Raw genomic sequence first — 16,619 nt, 5'->3', positions numbered from 1 at the left:
AACGGAGGCCTATGCCACATTAGACCAGTAATTCCGGAGGTGGACTTTGGTTGCAGAGGTGGCACTGTTACGTATCGTTGGTGTAAGCGGGGGGAAAAAAACACATTTTAACATTAGATTTCCTGAATGACCTTGATATTCTTTTTTTGAATGTCCTATGTATAAAAAACCCAAAATGATTACTTCAAGTGAACCGTTTCATCAGCATAACCAGATTATTTAAATATCGTTATATAGGAATAACTCTGTCTCGTGAACTCTGACCAGTATTTGATCACTGCAAGCAGTTTCCACTGTCTGACAGTCAGAACAGTTTTGTATTCAGAAATGAGCCTCAATATTATGGGCTGTTACACCGTCAACGAAATAGAAACTGGAGGGCATCTGGGTAGCGTAGCGGTCTGTTCTGTTGCCTAACAACACGGGGTTCACCGGTTTGAATCCCCGTGTTACCTCCGGCTTGGTCGGGCTTCCTTATAGACACAATTGGCTGTGTCTTCAGGTAGAAAGCCAGATGTGGGCATGTGTCCTGGTTGCTGCACTAGTGCCTCTTCTGGTCAGTCAGGGCGCCTGTTCAGGGGGGAGGGGGAACTGGTGGGAATAGCGTGATCCTCCCACGCACTATGCCCCCTGGTGAAACTCCTCACTGTCAGGTGAAAAGAAGCAGCTGGCGACTCCACATGTATCGGAGGAGGCATGTGGTAGTTTGCAGCCCTCCCGGATCGGCAGAGGGGATGGAGCAGTGACAGGGATGGCTCGGAAGAGTGGCGCAATTGGCCGGATACAATTGGGGAGAAAAAAAATTGGGGGAAAAAAAAAAAAAAGGAAGCGGATGTTCTGGAAAAGTTCATGATGGGGAACACGGCCTGTAGGGTAGGTAGGGGGTAAAGATCCCACTTCACCAGCGATCTTTACCTCAAGGACAAGGCGGTGGGTGATAGGACAGAGCCTGGGGGAAGGGGGGGTGGAGATCACAATTTGACTGCACTGGACTGTGGTGACCGAACTAAAGCCCGTCTCCTGTTTCACCTCCCTGCTCCTCCGTTTGCCTCCCGAAGGCACGCTCCGCTAGCAGCGAGTCCCCGGTGACATCATCAGGCCGCTCCTGAGGCCGAAGCCCAGGGAGGCCGGCTGAGGTGGGACATGTTTGTTACCATTGTTGGAACTGACAAGCGACTGGAATGATACTGTGCGGCTACCTGTAACGGCCTCTGGTCTCGCAATTATTCCAGGAAAAAAAAAACGGGGGGAAAATGAGTACGTTTCAAGCCCGAGAAAGAAACACTACTGTGTGACAGTCCGGTTTTTGTGTTTAGACAGCAACATAGTGATGCATTTGTGATATAACATCCTCGTATAGGCCTCAAAAAAAAAAGAAAGTACATGAGCAGCGGGGCACGTTAAGCAGGTAAAAAAAAATGTATTAGGGCGGCACGGTGGCCCAGTAGTTAGCGCAGTCCCCTCACAGCAAGAAAGTCCTGGGTTCAAACCCCGGGGTATCCAACCTTGGGGGTCATCCTAGGTTGTCCTCTGTGTGGAGTTTGCATGTTCTCCCCGTGTCTGCATGGGTTTCCTCCCACAGTCCAAAGACATGTAGGTCAGGTGAATCGGCCGTACTACATTGTCATTAGGTGTGAATGTGTCGGCCCTGTGATGGACTGGCAGCCTGTCCAGGGTGTCTCCCCGCCTGCTGCCCAATGACTGCTGGGACAGGACCCTGAGTAGGATAAGTGGCTTGGATAATGGATAGATGGAAAAAATATATTCAATAGAGACAGACGTAGCTATTTAAGTCCTGAGTAACTTAAAATAATGCCCATTTGAAGATTTCTTAAACACCGTGTTGGACGTAAAGGATACCTCGCATCTTTCAAAATGTTATTTGTCAGCAATGTCCTCCCAGGTTGGAGCCTGCCTGTGCTTTTTTCCATCAGCTGTAAAACACACCATTAATCACTGTGTTGCATCTCTCCACAGCGACCACCGGCAATAACTTCTTTTAATAAGCCCCTTCCTGGGCTGTATGTCACTCACATCCCCACTTCCTGACAAATATTAATAACAACAATAAACAGCTCAGGTCTGACAGGGCTAGCGGAGGCAAACCTGAAACACATCTACGCCACATCACACCGACCACCAGGCATTTCGATGCCTTTTTTACAGACCAGGATATCGAGTCTATCTCAGCAGCAAACCCCGAGCACGCCCTTCACGAGGGCGGCTCCATAACCACGCATCATGCAACGGGGAACGAGGGAGACTGGTAGTTTCAAAAGGAGATCGTAGTATGAATAATACAATAAAGGACATGAAACCCCAAACTTCACATCGGGGGCGGGGGGCGGGTATTTGGTGAAAAGCGGCAAGGTTTGCGCGCCAACAATCCCTGGGCTTTCTCGCTCGCTGCCTGTCGTGCAGCTCTGCAACAGACCTCTAGGTATGCTCGCGACAGACGTCCCGCAAAACTGTCATGCCTTCGGAGCAATCTGGCCATCTATCTAGGGCACGGGACGCTAACGGCAGGACTTGGCAAGTGGCGCAGGCCAAGATAGCCGCATAATGATTTAGATAGCTGCGACTCCGCGACTGCTCATCCATTAAACTTTCATAGGGACTTCATAAATTAAAACCGTGACTGGGGGAACTTGAAAATTCGAGTCAATTACTGTGATTGTACAGTATATTAAACTTTTAACGAGCCTCCAGGCCCTTTCCTCACTCTAACAAGAGTATGGGGAGGGAGGAGAGGGAAGGCGGCGGCGGGGGGGGGGGGGGACTGAACAAATAACACATGGTATCAATTCTGGGCCAATGGCTTTCTGAGGGTTCACATCTGCTGTGTTATCGAGACGGTGTCCTCCACCTTCTTACCGTCCCGCACGGGGGGCGCGTGACAAGGTGTAACACGCGTTAAGCGTGGGTGGGGGGGTGCTGTCGAGCGGAACGAGTGCTACCACCGTAAACCACCTTTTTTTATTTTATCAACACGACAAGACCTCCGGTAGACTCTGCTGAGGCGTTTTATGGGAGTTTTGTCTTCCATTATAGTGGGTTTGGGTTTTGCGCCTTTCTGTCTCGGCTCCCTGGTTGCCATTACCAAGCCAGTGGCCCATACTGCATCGCAGATGGGGCAGACAGAAGGGAGAGGTGACAGCCTGCTTGTTTTTCTGGAGAGGCCGGGAGTGTGCAGCTGAATGAAAGAGGAAGAAGAGATCGGGTGGAGGATGAAGAGAGAGAGAGAGAGAGAGAGAGAGAGAGAGAGAGAGAGAGAGAGAGAGAGAGAGAGAGAGATGAGCTATAACCAAAGGAGGAGGCAACTACGATGAAGAAGAAAAAAAAACAGCCATATAACTGTAGTGAAACAGTGGAAAGTAACTGCCTGTTAACCACCATATTACGCAATACCTTCCATTGGGTCATGGTTAGATATCACCATGCAAAGTCGGGGGAGGCTTTTAGCATCTTAACTAGAACGAATGAATGGCCGCAATCGCGCTTTCGTCTGGCAAATGACATACATGACTGAATTAGATGGCTTAATCGTGACTCCAGAGCATCCTCGTGTAATTCAGAATGGGGGAAAATGCCTCGGTGATTGAAACGTCATCCGACTTCAAACGCAACTCTAACCCGCAGGGGGAAATGAATTGATGTCGGAGTCTACGAGCAAAACAGAAGTCATAACCCAGACAAAACAGACCCGTTTCCCCCCTCCCCGGTCACTCGGTCCGGTTGCAGCAGCACGATAAACATTGGTTTGCCTCAATTGAAGCTGAGAACATGAAAGGATCTAAAGCTGGGGGAAGGAGGAGGAGGAGGCCGTGGCAGATCACTTCTCATCTCTTCAGACAACAGAAATGAATCTCTTCACCCCTGTTTATGAGCCAGCAGGCTGAGAGAGAGAGAGAGAGAGAGAGAGAGAGAGAGAGAGAGAGAGAGAGAGAGAGAGAGAGAGAGAGAGAGAGTCAGAGAGAAAGAGCGAGAGTCAGAAAGAAAGAGCGAGAGAGAGTCAGAAAGAGAGAGTGTGTGAGCCAGGGAGAGAGAGTCAGAGAGAAAGAGAGAGAGAGTGAGTCAGGGAGAGAGCGAGAGAGGGAGGGAGCAAGCTCTCCTCTCTCCATTACACTGCAGAATTAAAGATGATGCTTCCCAGCAGTTGCTTTGATTAAGCCAACTAACAGCTTTTGATAAAAACATTCGTGCCCGGCAACTCTACCTCCTTGTTTGCAGACAGGCCAGATTATGCTAAATACACATCAGCGGGTTTAATGTTTTAATCGGCCTTGTCATCTAGCCACAGGGTTTCCTCAGACGCAGCCATACATCTGATCCCAGCGCTGTAAACGCCAACGTCTTCTGGACGACTCACTTGACAGAATGATTTGGGCAGCAACATCATTAAAAGAATAAAATCATCTAAAAAAATTATATATATATATATATATATATATATATATATATATATATATATATATATATATATATATATATACACACAGACTTAAATTACAGACTTAATACAATTTACAAAGGATGCCTCAAGTGGGAATGGAAATTGTCGGGGATGACGAAAGTTGTCTTTCATGGCCAGGAAAACAATGGAAACAATGACCACAGCTCAGCTGGACTGCCGCGAGAGAGCGGGGTCTCGGCAGACGCTTCGAAAGAAAGGGCTCCAGATTCCCTCTTGAAGGAGACGAAGGAGAGAGAAACTACAAATCATGGCTCCATCTGTCTTTCATCTATTTGCCAACGGCATGCCTGGTTGAATTGTGAACCCGGATTAGGGTGAGGTGGTCAGAACAGCAGCCAAACGGGCCCTGTGAGGATTTCACCTGAGTGGGAGACAAAAAGCAGAGCCTTGTTGCGTGTGCGTTTTCTCCTTTCCCAGAGACACGATCACCATGGCAGCCTTATCGTACTGCTACACCCAATCAGTGGGACAACTTTGCCTGGTAATTGGCTCATGAACAAATCACAAGCTGTTTTTTTTTCTTTCCGCCCTCACAATGGCCGCCAGAGAACCAATTCAATGAACCTGTATGATGGCCATCTGGAGAACCAGTGCATGAATGTGTGTGTGTGTGTGTGTGTGTGTGTGTGTGTGTGTGTGTGTGTGTGTGTGTGTGTGTGTGTGTGTGTGTGTGTGTGTGCGAACGCGTATGTATGCATGCACAAGTGTGGTGTGTAAGAGGAAAGTCAGCAGGTATACTCACTGCGAAGTAGCTTTTCAGGCATCACAGCAACACCTGTTACTACCTCTCTGCCTGCCTGCCTGACTGCCTGCCTGCCTGTATACTTGTCGATCAGTCTGTTTGCCTGCCTAAATCTATACTTGTCTGCCTGGCTGCCTGCCTGTCTGTCGGCCTGTCTGCCTGCCTGCCTGCCGGCCTGCCTGCCTGCCTGCCTGTATACTTGTCGATCTGTCTGTCTGCCTGCCTATATGTATACCTGTCTGTCTGTCTGTCTGTCGGGCCTGCCTGTCTGTCTGTCTGCCTGCATGTATACCTGTCTGCCTGTCTGTCTGTCTGCCTTCCCGCCTGTCTTCTGCCTGCCTGTCTGTCTACCTGTCTGTGGCTTTGAACTCATGCCCAGCAGAATGGACTGACTGTTCTTCCCACAGGAATGACTAACTCCTTCAGCTGTCCAGTTCAGATGAATGCAACAGCTGGATGTGAACAGCGTCTCTAATCAGGAGACTTTTCGACCACCAAACGATTCACCTGCTGTGGAACGAGATGAGAGTTCCTCCGACCCGACTCAACTCAGATAATAACGACAGCATAATTTAGAGTCCATTTATTGAGCATAATTAAAAGGTCGATGATAGAGTTAATACTTTTTCCAATTCCAATTTCAGGAAAAACGCTAAGTGCCGTGACTGTGAAACGCTCCCGAGCCCCTCGTTTGACGAACTTGTTCTCTGGCGATGGCCGTGGCCTTTGCCAAGACTGGATTCGGTTTCTCGGGGCCCTAACGACACGCTGTCGCGCGATGCACTACATATGTTCCTCGTTTCACGCGTGCGATGCTGAGGCGCTTACATCACGGTGGAAAACAAACACGCTGGCACTGGGGGTAATGGTGCGTCTAGCTTCATTTTCCAGCGCTGCAGTCATGTCTGTCTCTCCCTCCGCCAGCAGCTTAACAAGCCTCTCGGGGATGCAGACACTGGAGAGGATTTCATTTTGCCACAGGACATATCAGTCTGACACCACCGTGCCTGTATGTATGTATACAAGCAAGCGGGTGAAACGCAAATAAACACAGGGATACAAATGTGTGCGCGCGATGTGATGTACGTATATTAAAACAAGTTGGTTTTCAAATGGGCTGCAAAGGCATAAACGCCCACGGACGTGCTCAGTCATCCTCCGGTTGATGATCCCGCGTCATATCATCCGTGCAATACAGAGGCCTCCTCGTGCTCTATATTTGGGTTTATTTGGGACTCTGCTTTAAAAAGCCCTCAAATACCTCAATTATCGCCCTCTGTTCCACAATCCCTACAGCCCAAACATTCCTGGCAGCTGACAAAGACACCCAAGTGTGGCGGTAATCTCGTTTTACGTCGAGATAAATGTTTGCTGATGAGGTCAACGCTTATACAGTCTTTGCTGGAGTATCTGACATGTGCTGTATATGCTGGGAGAAGATTAGCGCAATCAATGGGCATTGATCACCGATAGGTCTCTGGGTTGTGCTAATGCCAATAAGAAAGGTTGACTTGGGGACACACGACATACGGCCGATATACCACTGGTAGTAATGGGGGGGGGGGTTGCTGAATGAAAATGATGACTGTAGTGCGTTTTCTCCATGTCAACACTAGTAGACACAAGGTAAAATACATCACACGGGGGCGTCCGGGTAGCGTGGCGGTCTATTCCGTTGCCTACCAACACAGGGATTGCTGGTTCAAATCCCTGTGTTACCTCCGGCTTGGTCGGGCATCCCTACAGACACAACTGGCCGTGTCTGCGGGTAGGATGTGGGTATGTGTCCTGGTCACTGCACTAGCGCCTCCTCTGGTCGGTCGGGACGCCTATTCAGGGAGAGAGGGAGGGAGGGAGGGGGAACTGGAGGGAATAGTGTGATGCTTCCACGCACTACGTCCCCCTGGTGAAACGCCTGACTGTCAGGTGAAAAGAAGCGGCTGGTGACTCCACATGTATCGGAGGAGGCATGTGGTAGTCTGCAGCCCTCCCCGGCTCGGCAGAGGGGGGTGGAGCGGTGACCGGGAAGCCTCGGAAGAGTGGGGTAATTGGCCGGATACAACTGGGGAGAAAAAAAAAGGGGGGGGGACCATCGCACCATAAACAAAATTCGTCCAGTCCTTCACGAAATTTCAAAAACAAATCCCCGAGGCTCGAACCGGAGAAAGCGGGCGGCGATGGCAGGCGGCTGCCGGGACAGGGACGAGACAAAACGTGGACGTGTGTGGAAGCAAGACAGACCTCCCTTACCTTCGCAGATCCGGTCCAGCCGCTGCCTCTTCACTTTGTGTTTGTCGGTCAGCGACATGGTGCGTCAGCGCAGCACGGACGGGGGGGTTGGGGGGTGGGGTTGGGGGTGGGGAGTGGGAGGGACTCTCCTCTCCTCTCCTCTTCTCTTCTCCTCAGCCTCGGATACGGACGAGGGGTTCAGAATCCTAGCGCACTGTCAGCAGTACTCCCCGGGGCATACCGCCTCAAAACACACCTGGAGGAGAAACACACACACACACACAGATACCGTTGATGCACTAAAACAAAACACAACCTGACAAGAAAGCATATATAGTTACAGACGACAAAGTCAGTCAGCCTTATTCTCACAATGAGCCTGAGGAATCAGCAGGAAAAAAACCAAAATGTACAAACATACACAAATGTACGCACATACCTCAAGTGACAAAACAGCCCAATTTGCTCTCAGAGTGACAGAGCTTCCAAGGACTAACAGCTCCAATTTTCTCCTACTTTGAGGCATTCCTCCCTTCTTTGCCAAACACTCATCTAAGCAAGTTATCTTCTAACATGTCGCTCCTCATATTCTTTGCTGATTGATGCGTAAGGTGTCACATCCGAGACAAACGGCAGCCTCTTCCCCTCCCCCCTTTCCTTTCCCATAACTGCCGGAGAAGCAATTTAAAACAAAGCAGGCACTGAAATATTGACACATCCGAGGAAAATAAAGTTGAACAAAGCAGTCGAAGTCTCTCCCGTTTCCAACGGCGGAGTGATTTATCTCATCATAATGAAGCTTTTGAGCAAATGAAAGACTGTCATGTAATGACGCTCTCTGGCCATTAGAGGGTACTTAAAATCTACTTAGAGACGAGCGGGCCAACTTGTCGACATACACGCCATTCTTTGTACAACAATATAGAGCCAACTCGTTAAAACCTCCTCTCGCAAGCTCGAAATCTCCCAAAACTTCAAAAAAATCTTTTCGAAACGCGTGTCTTGCAAGCCAATTGCTGGTTTGCGAGCTGAAAACAGCACGGCTTTCTATTCGTGCCCAACTACACCCGTTACCCACACACACACACACACACACACACACACACACACACACACACACACACACACACCTGAAGTTCATTTTGACTGAGGATCTCAAACATCCCTTTGACAGGGAAGCCGAACAGTTTCTGAGGGGTTGCAGTGTACCTGCAGGAGGCTTTTCTATTGAGAGGTGCAGACTATTATGCAAAAGCATCTGTTGGCATTTGTATTTTTTTTCCACCTCAGTATAGCAGAAACAGGTTCACGGCATGGAGAGGACAATTTTGGTAAATAAGAACAAGAACAGAAACCTTACCCAGCAACCGTGATTCAACTTTGCAATGAGAACTCAAAAAGCCACAGCTTTCTAGTTGCAGACCAGAGCCACAAGTCCTCTCAGAGGGAGATCCTGTAAACTGAAATCCGGGATTTTTCTCTTATCGATGAATTGTTATTTCATCCATCCAGACCTGGGAATCGGCATCTGTGCCGTGGTTGGAGACTCTCCATTCACCGCTGTTGAAATGTCTGACCGGGTAGGACGAACACTGGTGCAATGGCAAACACGTTCCTACTCGAACAGGAAACAGGAAGGTGATGAGGTTGGCGGCGAGGCTTCTGTTGGGACAGGTCATCTACCAACTTTACAATCGATACTACAGAACAACAGTGTTCCCGTAGGGTTCGAAGTAGTTGGTAATAAACTAGGTTGCCTGTGTTTGCTTTGGTTGGAGCGTGACATTTTTACAAGGGTGGGAACTGTTTATTGCTGAGCTGACGGCACACCGGCCCACAATGGCTGCTACACCTTGTCTGTGGTTCTCACTGCCGGAGAGACAGGCGGATCAGGGGAATCACAGAGTTCAGCTTTAAAGAAAAAGAAAAATCTGCTGCTTTCAGACATAAAGTGTTGAGGCCAAGTCTTCAAGACATCTTCGGCCCTTTTGTGCTCTGATTGAATGGGGGGGGGGGCGCCTCCGTAGCCGAATGGTTGCAGCACCGAGCACATGGTCGCAACCACCGCTGGTTCGAATCTAGCCAGTGACGTTTGTTGCATGTCATACCCCCCCTCCCATTTCATGTCTGCCTTTCGACTGTCGCTATCTAGTAAAAGGTAAAGAAGGTAAAAACTAAAGAGGTACAGAGGAGGAGGGAGGGAGGGGAGAGTTGGATGAGTTTAAAAATGACACCCTCTATTATCTATGATGAATCAGCGTGCCCTTAAAGTCAGCAGACCTTCCTCTTGCTGGTCAGGGTGATTTATCAGTACTGGACCAAAGGGCCTCCGCTGAGTGGCTGCAAAGCAGGAAATTATTAAGACACTGCCCTGCCTGTGGGGCAACGGACCCCCACTATCCAGGCAAGTACAACCTGCGAGATGGTGGTACAGTTTTGTGTGTGTGTGTGTGTGTGTGTGTGTGTGTGTGTGTGTGTGTGTGTGTGTGTGTGTGTGTGTGTGTGTGTGTGTGTGTGTGTGTGTGTGTGGAGTAGTGGCTCCGCTATACTCCACTGTGTGCATTCTCACCTACACCCGACACGACCAAGGGGCTCATTTTTTGAGTGCGCAGTCAGACGTAAGCAACAAGGCCACATAATCATAGTGGATCAAATATTAGATGATTATTTTCTCTGTGTCAACGCAAAGTTATTTTATTAGACCGCAATAAGGTTATATCCTTCATGACCCATGTCGGTGTTTAAAGCGTCTACTCCACTCGGGGAGGTGACCGAGAGGCGAGCAGCCCACACGGTGTGGGCCATCTGTGGGACAACTTCTCAGATGGCCTCCCTCCAGCTCTGGTCCTGGTATCTAATCGAGAGTAGGGCCATGTAAAAATATCTATTTTTCTCATCAATTATTGATATCTATCCTTCAGATCACATGATCAACCCTTATATATATATATTTTTTTTTTTTTTGGCTGAACACCATGACATTGATAATGTCCTGATGTTTTGGCGATGACTATTGATGCTTTCCGGGGATATTCACTCACAAGACAATGTTGAGCAATGATCATTAGTAATGTGGATATGATGACCAAGCAGACAGAGGCGCTGTCATAAAACTCTTATCACTCTCCTGTAATGCAGCCTTTAAGACCGGATAATGACAACGTTCAAGTTATATCACGATAACCAAAATCCCAGACAAGATCTGGACTCGAGTCATTATATGTCAGTATAACGTCGACATAACACCCAGCTGTAGCTAGACGTTACTTCTAGTGTGTCCCGCATCTTGCAGATGTCTCTAATTTGCCTTGTGATGGTTTCTGCTGAACTACTACGGAAACCTGGTTGACCAAATTACATCTTTTGACCGTAATGGCCGCTGCCGGCTGCCTCTTCGCATTCTGCTGCCAAATCGTCCCGACCCTAATCAACCTCAGAATTGGAAAGCTTTTGCACGCCTTCTCATGTTTGCCTCAATTTGTGTGCACTTAAAAGCAGTTTTCTATTCTGATGCACTGTGGTGTTTTATCAGTGTTGACCATTACATTTTAGTGAAATAAAAAGCAATTTAATTGAATGCTTTGGTCCCTATTGTCCATGTCCAAATTGAACCCTATTGCGCCAAGTTAGAGGGGTTCCTGTGCAGCTCACAGCATTTAGTTCTCAGGGAATCTTTTTCATATCTGTGCAATATCGACATTGTATCAAATATCTCGAATTTGGGTGGCACAGTGGTTAGTGCGGTCACCTCACAGCAAGAAGGTCCTGGGTTCAAGCCCCGGGGTAGTCCAACCTTGGGGGGGTTATCCCGGGCCATCCTCTGTGTGGAGTTTGCATGTTCTCCCTGTGTCTGTGTGGGTTTCCTCCGGGTGCTCCGGTTTCCTCCCACAGTCCAAAGACGTGTAGGTCAGGTGAATCGGCCACACTAAATTGTCCCTAGGTGTGAATGTGTGTATGTGTGTGTGTCTCTCAGCCCTGTGCTGGACTGGCGGCCTGTCCAGGGTGTCTCCCCAACTACCGCCCAATGACTGCTGGGATAGGCTCCTCCATCCCCGTGACCCTGAGAGCAGCGTAAGTGGTTTGGATAATGGATGGATGGATATCTCGAATTGATCGATATCATTTGGAATCTAAATCAAAACCTTGTGAATCAAACTCAGAAATCGGTGCCAACACCCAGCTATAACAGAGAGAAGTTAAGGCTGTCAGAAGATCCCCCACCATGTTACTCCATCCATTCACCACACTACTCCCCTCCCTTCCTCACACCCGGTCTGGTCTTTCTATCGCTACTGTCTCAGACGCTTGTCAAAGGGGGTCATGAACAACCGGACCCTGTTACGGGGATCTCGCCGGCTGCATCTGTATAAGAGCTGCTCACAGAGCTGCGCTTAAAGCTGCACAGGACAGCCGTTGCATTCCTTCTTTTCTTTTTTTTTATCTTACCACTTCCTTCTCCTCTCCTCTCTTCCCGCCTTGCTCCTATTTTTTTCCAGCTCAAAGATGAAGCAACTACAGTGTTAGGAGGAAGTCGTCACAGAAAGAAAAAAAAAATCCTCATAGTCCAGTGACCAACCCTCTTAAATTCAGCCAAAAATGTGGCCCCCCCACCCCCCTACCCCACGCCTCCGTAAGAGCAAATGAAACAGAGCACTGTTTCCACATAGCAAAGGAAGAAACTGAAACAAAGCCAGCAGCAGAGCCAGCAGGGGCCCGAAAGGCTATTTAGGCTGGGATTTCCCATACTCAATCCAAACACAAAGGTCATATACATGAATCTTAATATTTAGGAGGCATTAAAAGTCAGATGATCGATAAAACTCTAGGCCTGCAGGCCACGGCTCAGCGGAAGAGAAAACATTTGCGCGCAAAAGGCCGAGACATTAAATATAGGAATCCATATCTGTGACGCCCGGCTTTGTCTCCCAAGGACGAGGCTCCTCTGTAAGCATAATCACGCTCCACAAACTCTCCTCAATGTCAGCAATTCAGAGAGATCACTGTTCAGGCCACTGTCCAAAAAGGGGTGTGTGTGCGTGTGTGTGTGGGGGGGGTATTAACACAGCACAATAAATGGAGACAAATGCACATGCACACAAAAAAAAGTTATCTTCTTTCACCAGCTAGTATTCAGACTTATGTGCAGAAAGAAAGTGGAAAAACCCCAAAAAATCAAATTGAACTAATTCACTAGAGCATCTTGTAATACGATGTAATGCAATGATAACATTGTTGTTGTTGCAATCCATCTTCCTGCTGGAAGAGAAAGACTAACGGAATTGTCTCCGGTATGATTAATTGACTTTGCTGAAATAAGAAAATAATTTGGTTTGGTAAGCAGATACCAGACAGCCAACCCCTGTCAGACTCTCATTAGAGAGTAGTGATTACTTACTTTATTAAACATTGCCACGGCAGGCGGGGGGGGGGGGGGCGACGATCGCTCCGACACTCGGCAAATGGGAAGCAAAACCTCATACAGTCAAGAGACTCTTTACAGTTGTAATTTCATGCACTGACACAAAACAGTTTGCTTTGGCCTACTGTCTCTTGAAACGGACTGGGGGGGGGGGATTTATTTCCTTTTTAATTGCAAGGGAAGGGAAGGGAAGGAAGGTTTAGAGAGCACAGAAAGTGTTAAAAGCCAAAGTGAAGTGAGACCTCGCCAAGAGTGTCTGTGGACTAGTTTGAGAGAGTGAATTATTCAAAAGGTCAGGCCACCTGCCTGTTATGCATTGCTTCACATACCACACACACGCACACCGACACACACACACACTTCTAAGAGGGCCACAGCGTGCACGGGGGCTAACACTGAACATACAAGTCATTTAAGGAACAGATCATATTTCCTCTAGTACACTGAGCGTAGTTTGTGAACTAATTGGCTGAATCCATAATTAATTTGCTGACATTAAGCCTAAGGGTCTACTCCAATACAGTTATTCTCAGTAAGGACGAGAGGAGCTGGTTTCGGAGCCTCGGGTTGGTCGCTTATGTTTTTAAGGGGCAGGATTTTGACATCGAGGCAATCTGATACCAGTGGCAACGTATTTCCACACGTCAGTCCAATCCAGGCCAGTGAGTCTGCATTGGTTTTAATGCACAACGCTGCACGTTTACCCCTGTTGGACGCTCCAATAAGTCAAATACTCAAAATTGCTTTCAAACCACATTTAAGTGAAAAACGGCGAAAGCAATTCAACATTTTACTGTTGTGGGGGAACGGGGGGGGGGCGATGATGTAAGAGAGTGTTTTTGTTTTGTTTTTTGGCATGAATGCTTTCTTTAAATAAATGAATGATAACACCTGGCACATGCGGACTGCTTGCAAACTCAAAATCCTACAATCCTAAATATGACCAACATCTGCAGCTTTGTGGTTAAGACTGCAGCGTTACTGCTACAAAAACCTGCAGCTCGAACAATGGGTGAATGCACCGAGGTCCAAAAGTAGTTACCAAAACAAGCCATGTCTGGGAGAGAAAAGAAAACCCGTTTCAAACCCAAGAGCTCACTCCCATCGATTGTCACACGATGCAGCGAATCAAGTCAATTTGAGGCTACTTTGATCTGTTTTGGACGTACGTTTAAAACGAGGTAATGAAAGTGTGCAGACTATTTCTCATTGGCAAGCGCAAGTCGTAAAATATAAATGAATCAGTCACGCTGGTCAATATTTCGAGTCAGTGGCATCATCGGGTCCCATTTCCACTTTCTTTCCCAGCTGCATTTTCCGAATACGAGCGTGACGTCCCTACCCCGCCGTTGATTCCCTCCTACTTCATTAGGGTCTCGAACAATCAAGACAGACTCGGATAACTTCGGCAGCTGCTTCTCCAGACATAATTTCCCAGTAGGTTTTGACAGAAAAATTGGTGAGGAGAGATAACTGCTAAAAAGTTATCTGACAGTGTTATAGGCAGAAAAACACAGTAATCTCGTTGTTTCTCGCGGCTGATTCCTGTCACACACAAAAACAGGCTTCGACGTCGCCTTGTTTTTTTTTCCGACCCGCATTCCGGGAACTCTGCCTCTGATTGGCTAGTATTCGTTGCTTCCGTTGATTAGGTTGGTTAGGGTTAGGGTGGGGTTAGGGATAGGGTTAGCCAACCAGAGATAGAGTAGGGGCGGGTCTTCCCGGAATCCAGGTGGGAAAAATAATAACGCTTCGACGTCTCCTCGCGCTCTTGGGGGGGGGGGGACCACGGAACCGGAACCGGAAAAGGACCCCCCCAAAATAAAAGCCGGTTAACACCAACATTAAACGCGTCTACCATAAAGAGGCACACAAATCAAGACGCAACAGCGCTGACGTGCTTTAGGAATAACAACAATCTCAACGGCGATGTCCTTTATATGATTGATATTACGAGCCAGTACCCACCACCACCCCCTTATTTTTTCAAGTCTACGTTTTCTTTTTACTGGAGCCCCCGCAGGAACAATGGAGGCCATTTTCCCCTTCAACCGGCGGAGTTCCTCCAGAGGTAAATCTGTCAGCGCCGGGCCAAAACAAAGACTGGCCAGGAGAGAGAAAACAGGAAGGTGTGGACACCCTGCAGTCCGGGGCCCCGCTCTTCTATTAATATCAACTTACATGCCCAGATCTCGGCTCCCATCGAGAAGCCGGGGCGGAGGAAGTGAATCATCGTTTCAACGCACAGCTTACGCGATGGACTAACGAGCGGGGCTGACGTGTGACAACGTAGGCGTGTTTGTGATTGACGCGTCTCTGCTTAATACGGACGTTTACTTGGACGTTTCTCTCTCAATAAAACGTTGCGTCCCAGGTGAACCTAGTCAACTTTTCTGTGATTTTTTTTCCTACCTGGATTATTGAGCATACATAAAGACGCCTGTTTAGTCTGGCAAGCGTGTTGTTCTATTGCACACAATCAAAATTCCAAGATTGTCGAGGCGATAAGAATGGATGGCGTCTGTGCTCACACGTGAACACGTCTCCATCCCACGCTTCATAAATTACAAACAGGGCAGCATTCCGAAATCACAACTCTTACATCCCAATTAATGAAAACCTGTTTTACGAAGTTCCAGAGCCTGAGGTTATCAGTGTGAGCCGCCCCTCCGAAACCAAAACACGCTTCCAGGAAAGTTCCGATAGTTGTGCCAACCTAAGAAGCGGAGCAAAAGGTGTGGTTCGCCTGCAAGGCTGTGGTTAGAATTGTGTTCACCACCAGCTTGATGTCAGTGAAAGGCCAGGCTCTGGGCCCCGGGCCCCAGCTCAGACAGCCTTTGGCAGGGCCAACCCTGCTCCACTCAGCTCTGCTCCCACTGGGTCCTTCCAGGAAGAGCCGGTGTGATTCAGAGCTTCCTGGTCCAGAAGAGAAAGGTGCTTCCACTCCCCCAGAATGTGCCCACATGTATGCACGCATTCAAACACAAACACACACACACACACACACACACACACACACACATACACACACACACACTCAGCCCACTCCCAGTGGATGGTGAGACAGCCAACTCCGTGTTGTACTTACATTGGGTGGAGGCCAAGTCAAACAATGTGTTGATAAAGTCCAGAGCAGAGCAGTGAGAGGGGAACACACAGAAATGAACATGAAGGCTGTGCAACACCACACAGGGACAAAGATCCGCACAGGCACACTCGCACACAGAGAAACACACACACATACACAAAAAGCATCAGCCAATTGTTTTTTTTTTCTTCTTTCCACTGCCTGTATGCTGTTTAACTGGCAGTACTTTGGAGTGCTGGAGCCAATAATCAACTTTACAGGAGAGCATTTTTATCCCAGCCCCCTTTTGACAGACCGAGAACACTAGGCTTTTCTCTCTTCTTCTTGCTCTTCCTCTCCCTCTCTCTCAACCAACCACATCCTGTCATCTAAGGCTCTGCTAATGTGCCAAGCTCCAAGGGAACGGGCCTACCCCCCCCCCCACACACACACTCACACAGTATAGTCAATTAGTCTGGGCCCAACATTGCAGCTGGGAGATAAATGGTGTGGAGTCTCAGCAGACTTTTGCACGAGGCTCTGCTCCTTGTCCACCGTATGTAGAACAGGCCTCCGGAGGCCGACTAGCCTCTCCATCATGGTAGAGACATTGGTGGGTGTGCGGCTTACAAGGGGCGCGAGGTGTTGGGGCCCATATTAAAATAAGACCTGGGCCCTCCCAACTCCC

The 16,619-nt window shown here is 48.4% G+C and overlaps 1 protein-coding gene across 4 annotated transcripts in view; it reads right to left on the bottom strand.

Annotated features, from left to right (window-relative positions):
• Window positions 1-16,619, bottom strand: part of ctbp2l (C-terminal binding protein 2, like) — a 109,712-nt gene that overhangs the window by 58,815 nt on the left and 34,278 nt on the right. For 2 of the 4 annotated variants that reach the window (XM_056296678.1, XM_056296681.1), the window contains exon 2: window positions 7,458-7,701. In XM_056296678.1, coding sequence (XP_056152653.1) covers window positions 7,458-7,524 — 67 coding nt within the window. In that variant the 5' untranslated portion in view covers window positions 7,525-7,701. The remainder of the gene's footprint in view (window positions 1-7,457; window positions 7,702-16,619) is intronic. The other 2 variants (XM_056296679.1, XM_056296682.1) reach the window with 1 other exon arrangement.

The sequence above is a fragment of the Lampris incognitus genome, chromosome 17 (assembly GCF_029633865.1).
Source record: "Lampris incognitus isolate fLamInc1 chromosome 17, fLamInc1.hap2, whole genome shotgun sequence".
Classification (NCBI taxonomy): domain Eukaryota; kingdom Metazoa; phylum Chordata; class Actinopteri; order Lampriformes; family Lampridae; genus Lampris; species Lampris incognitus.
This window is presented reverse-complemented; position numbering and strand designations above follow the sequence as displayed.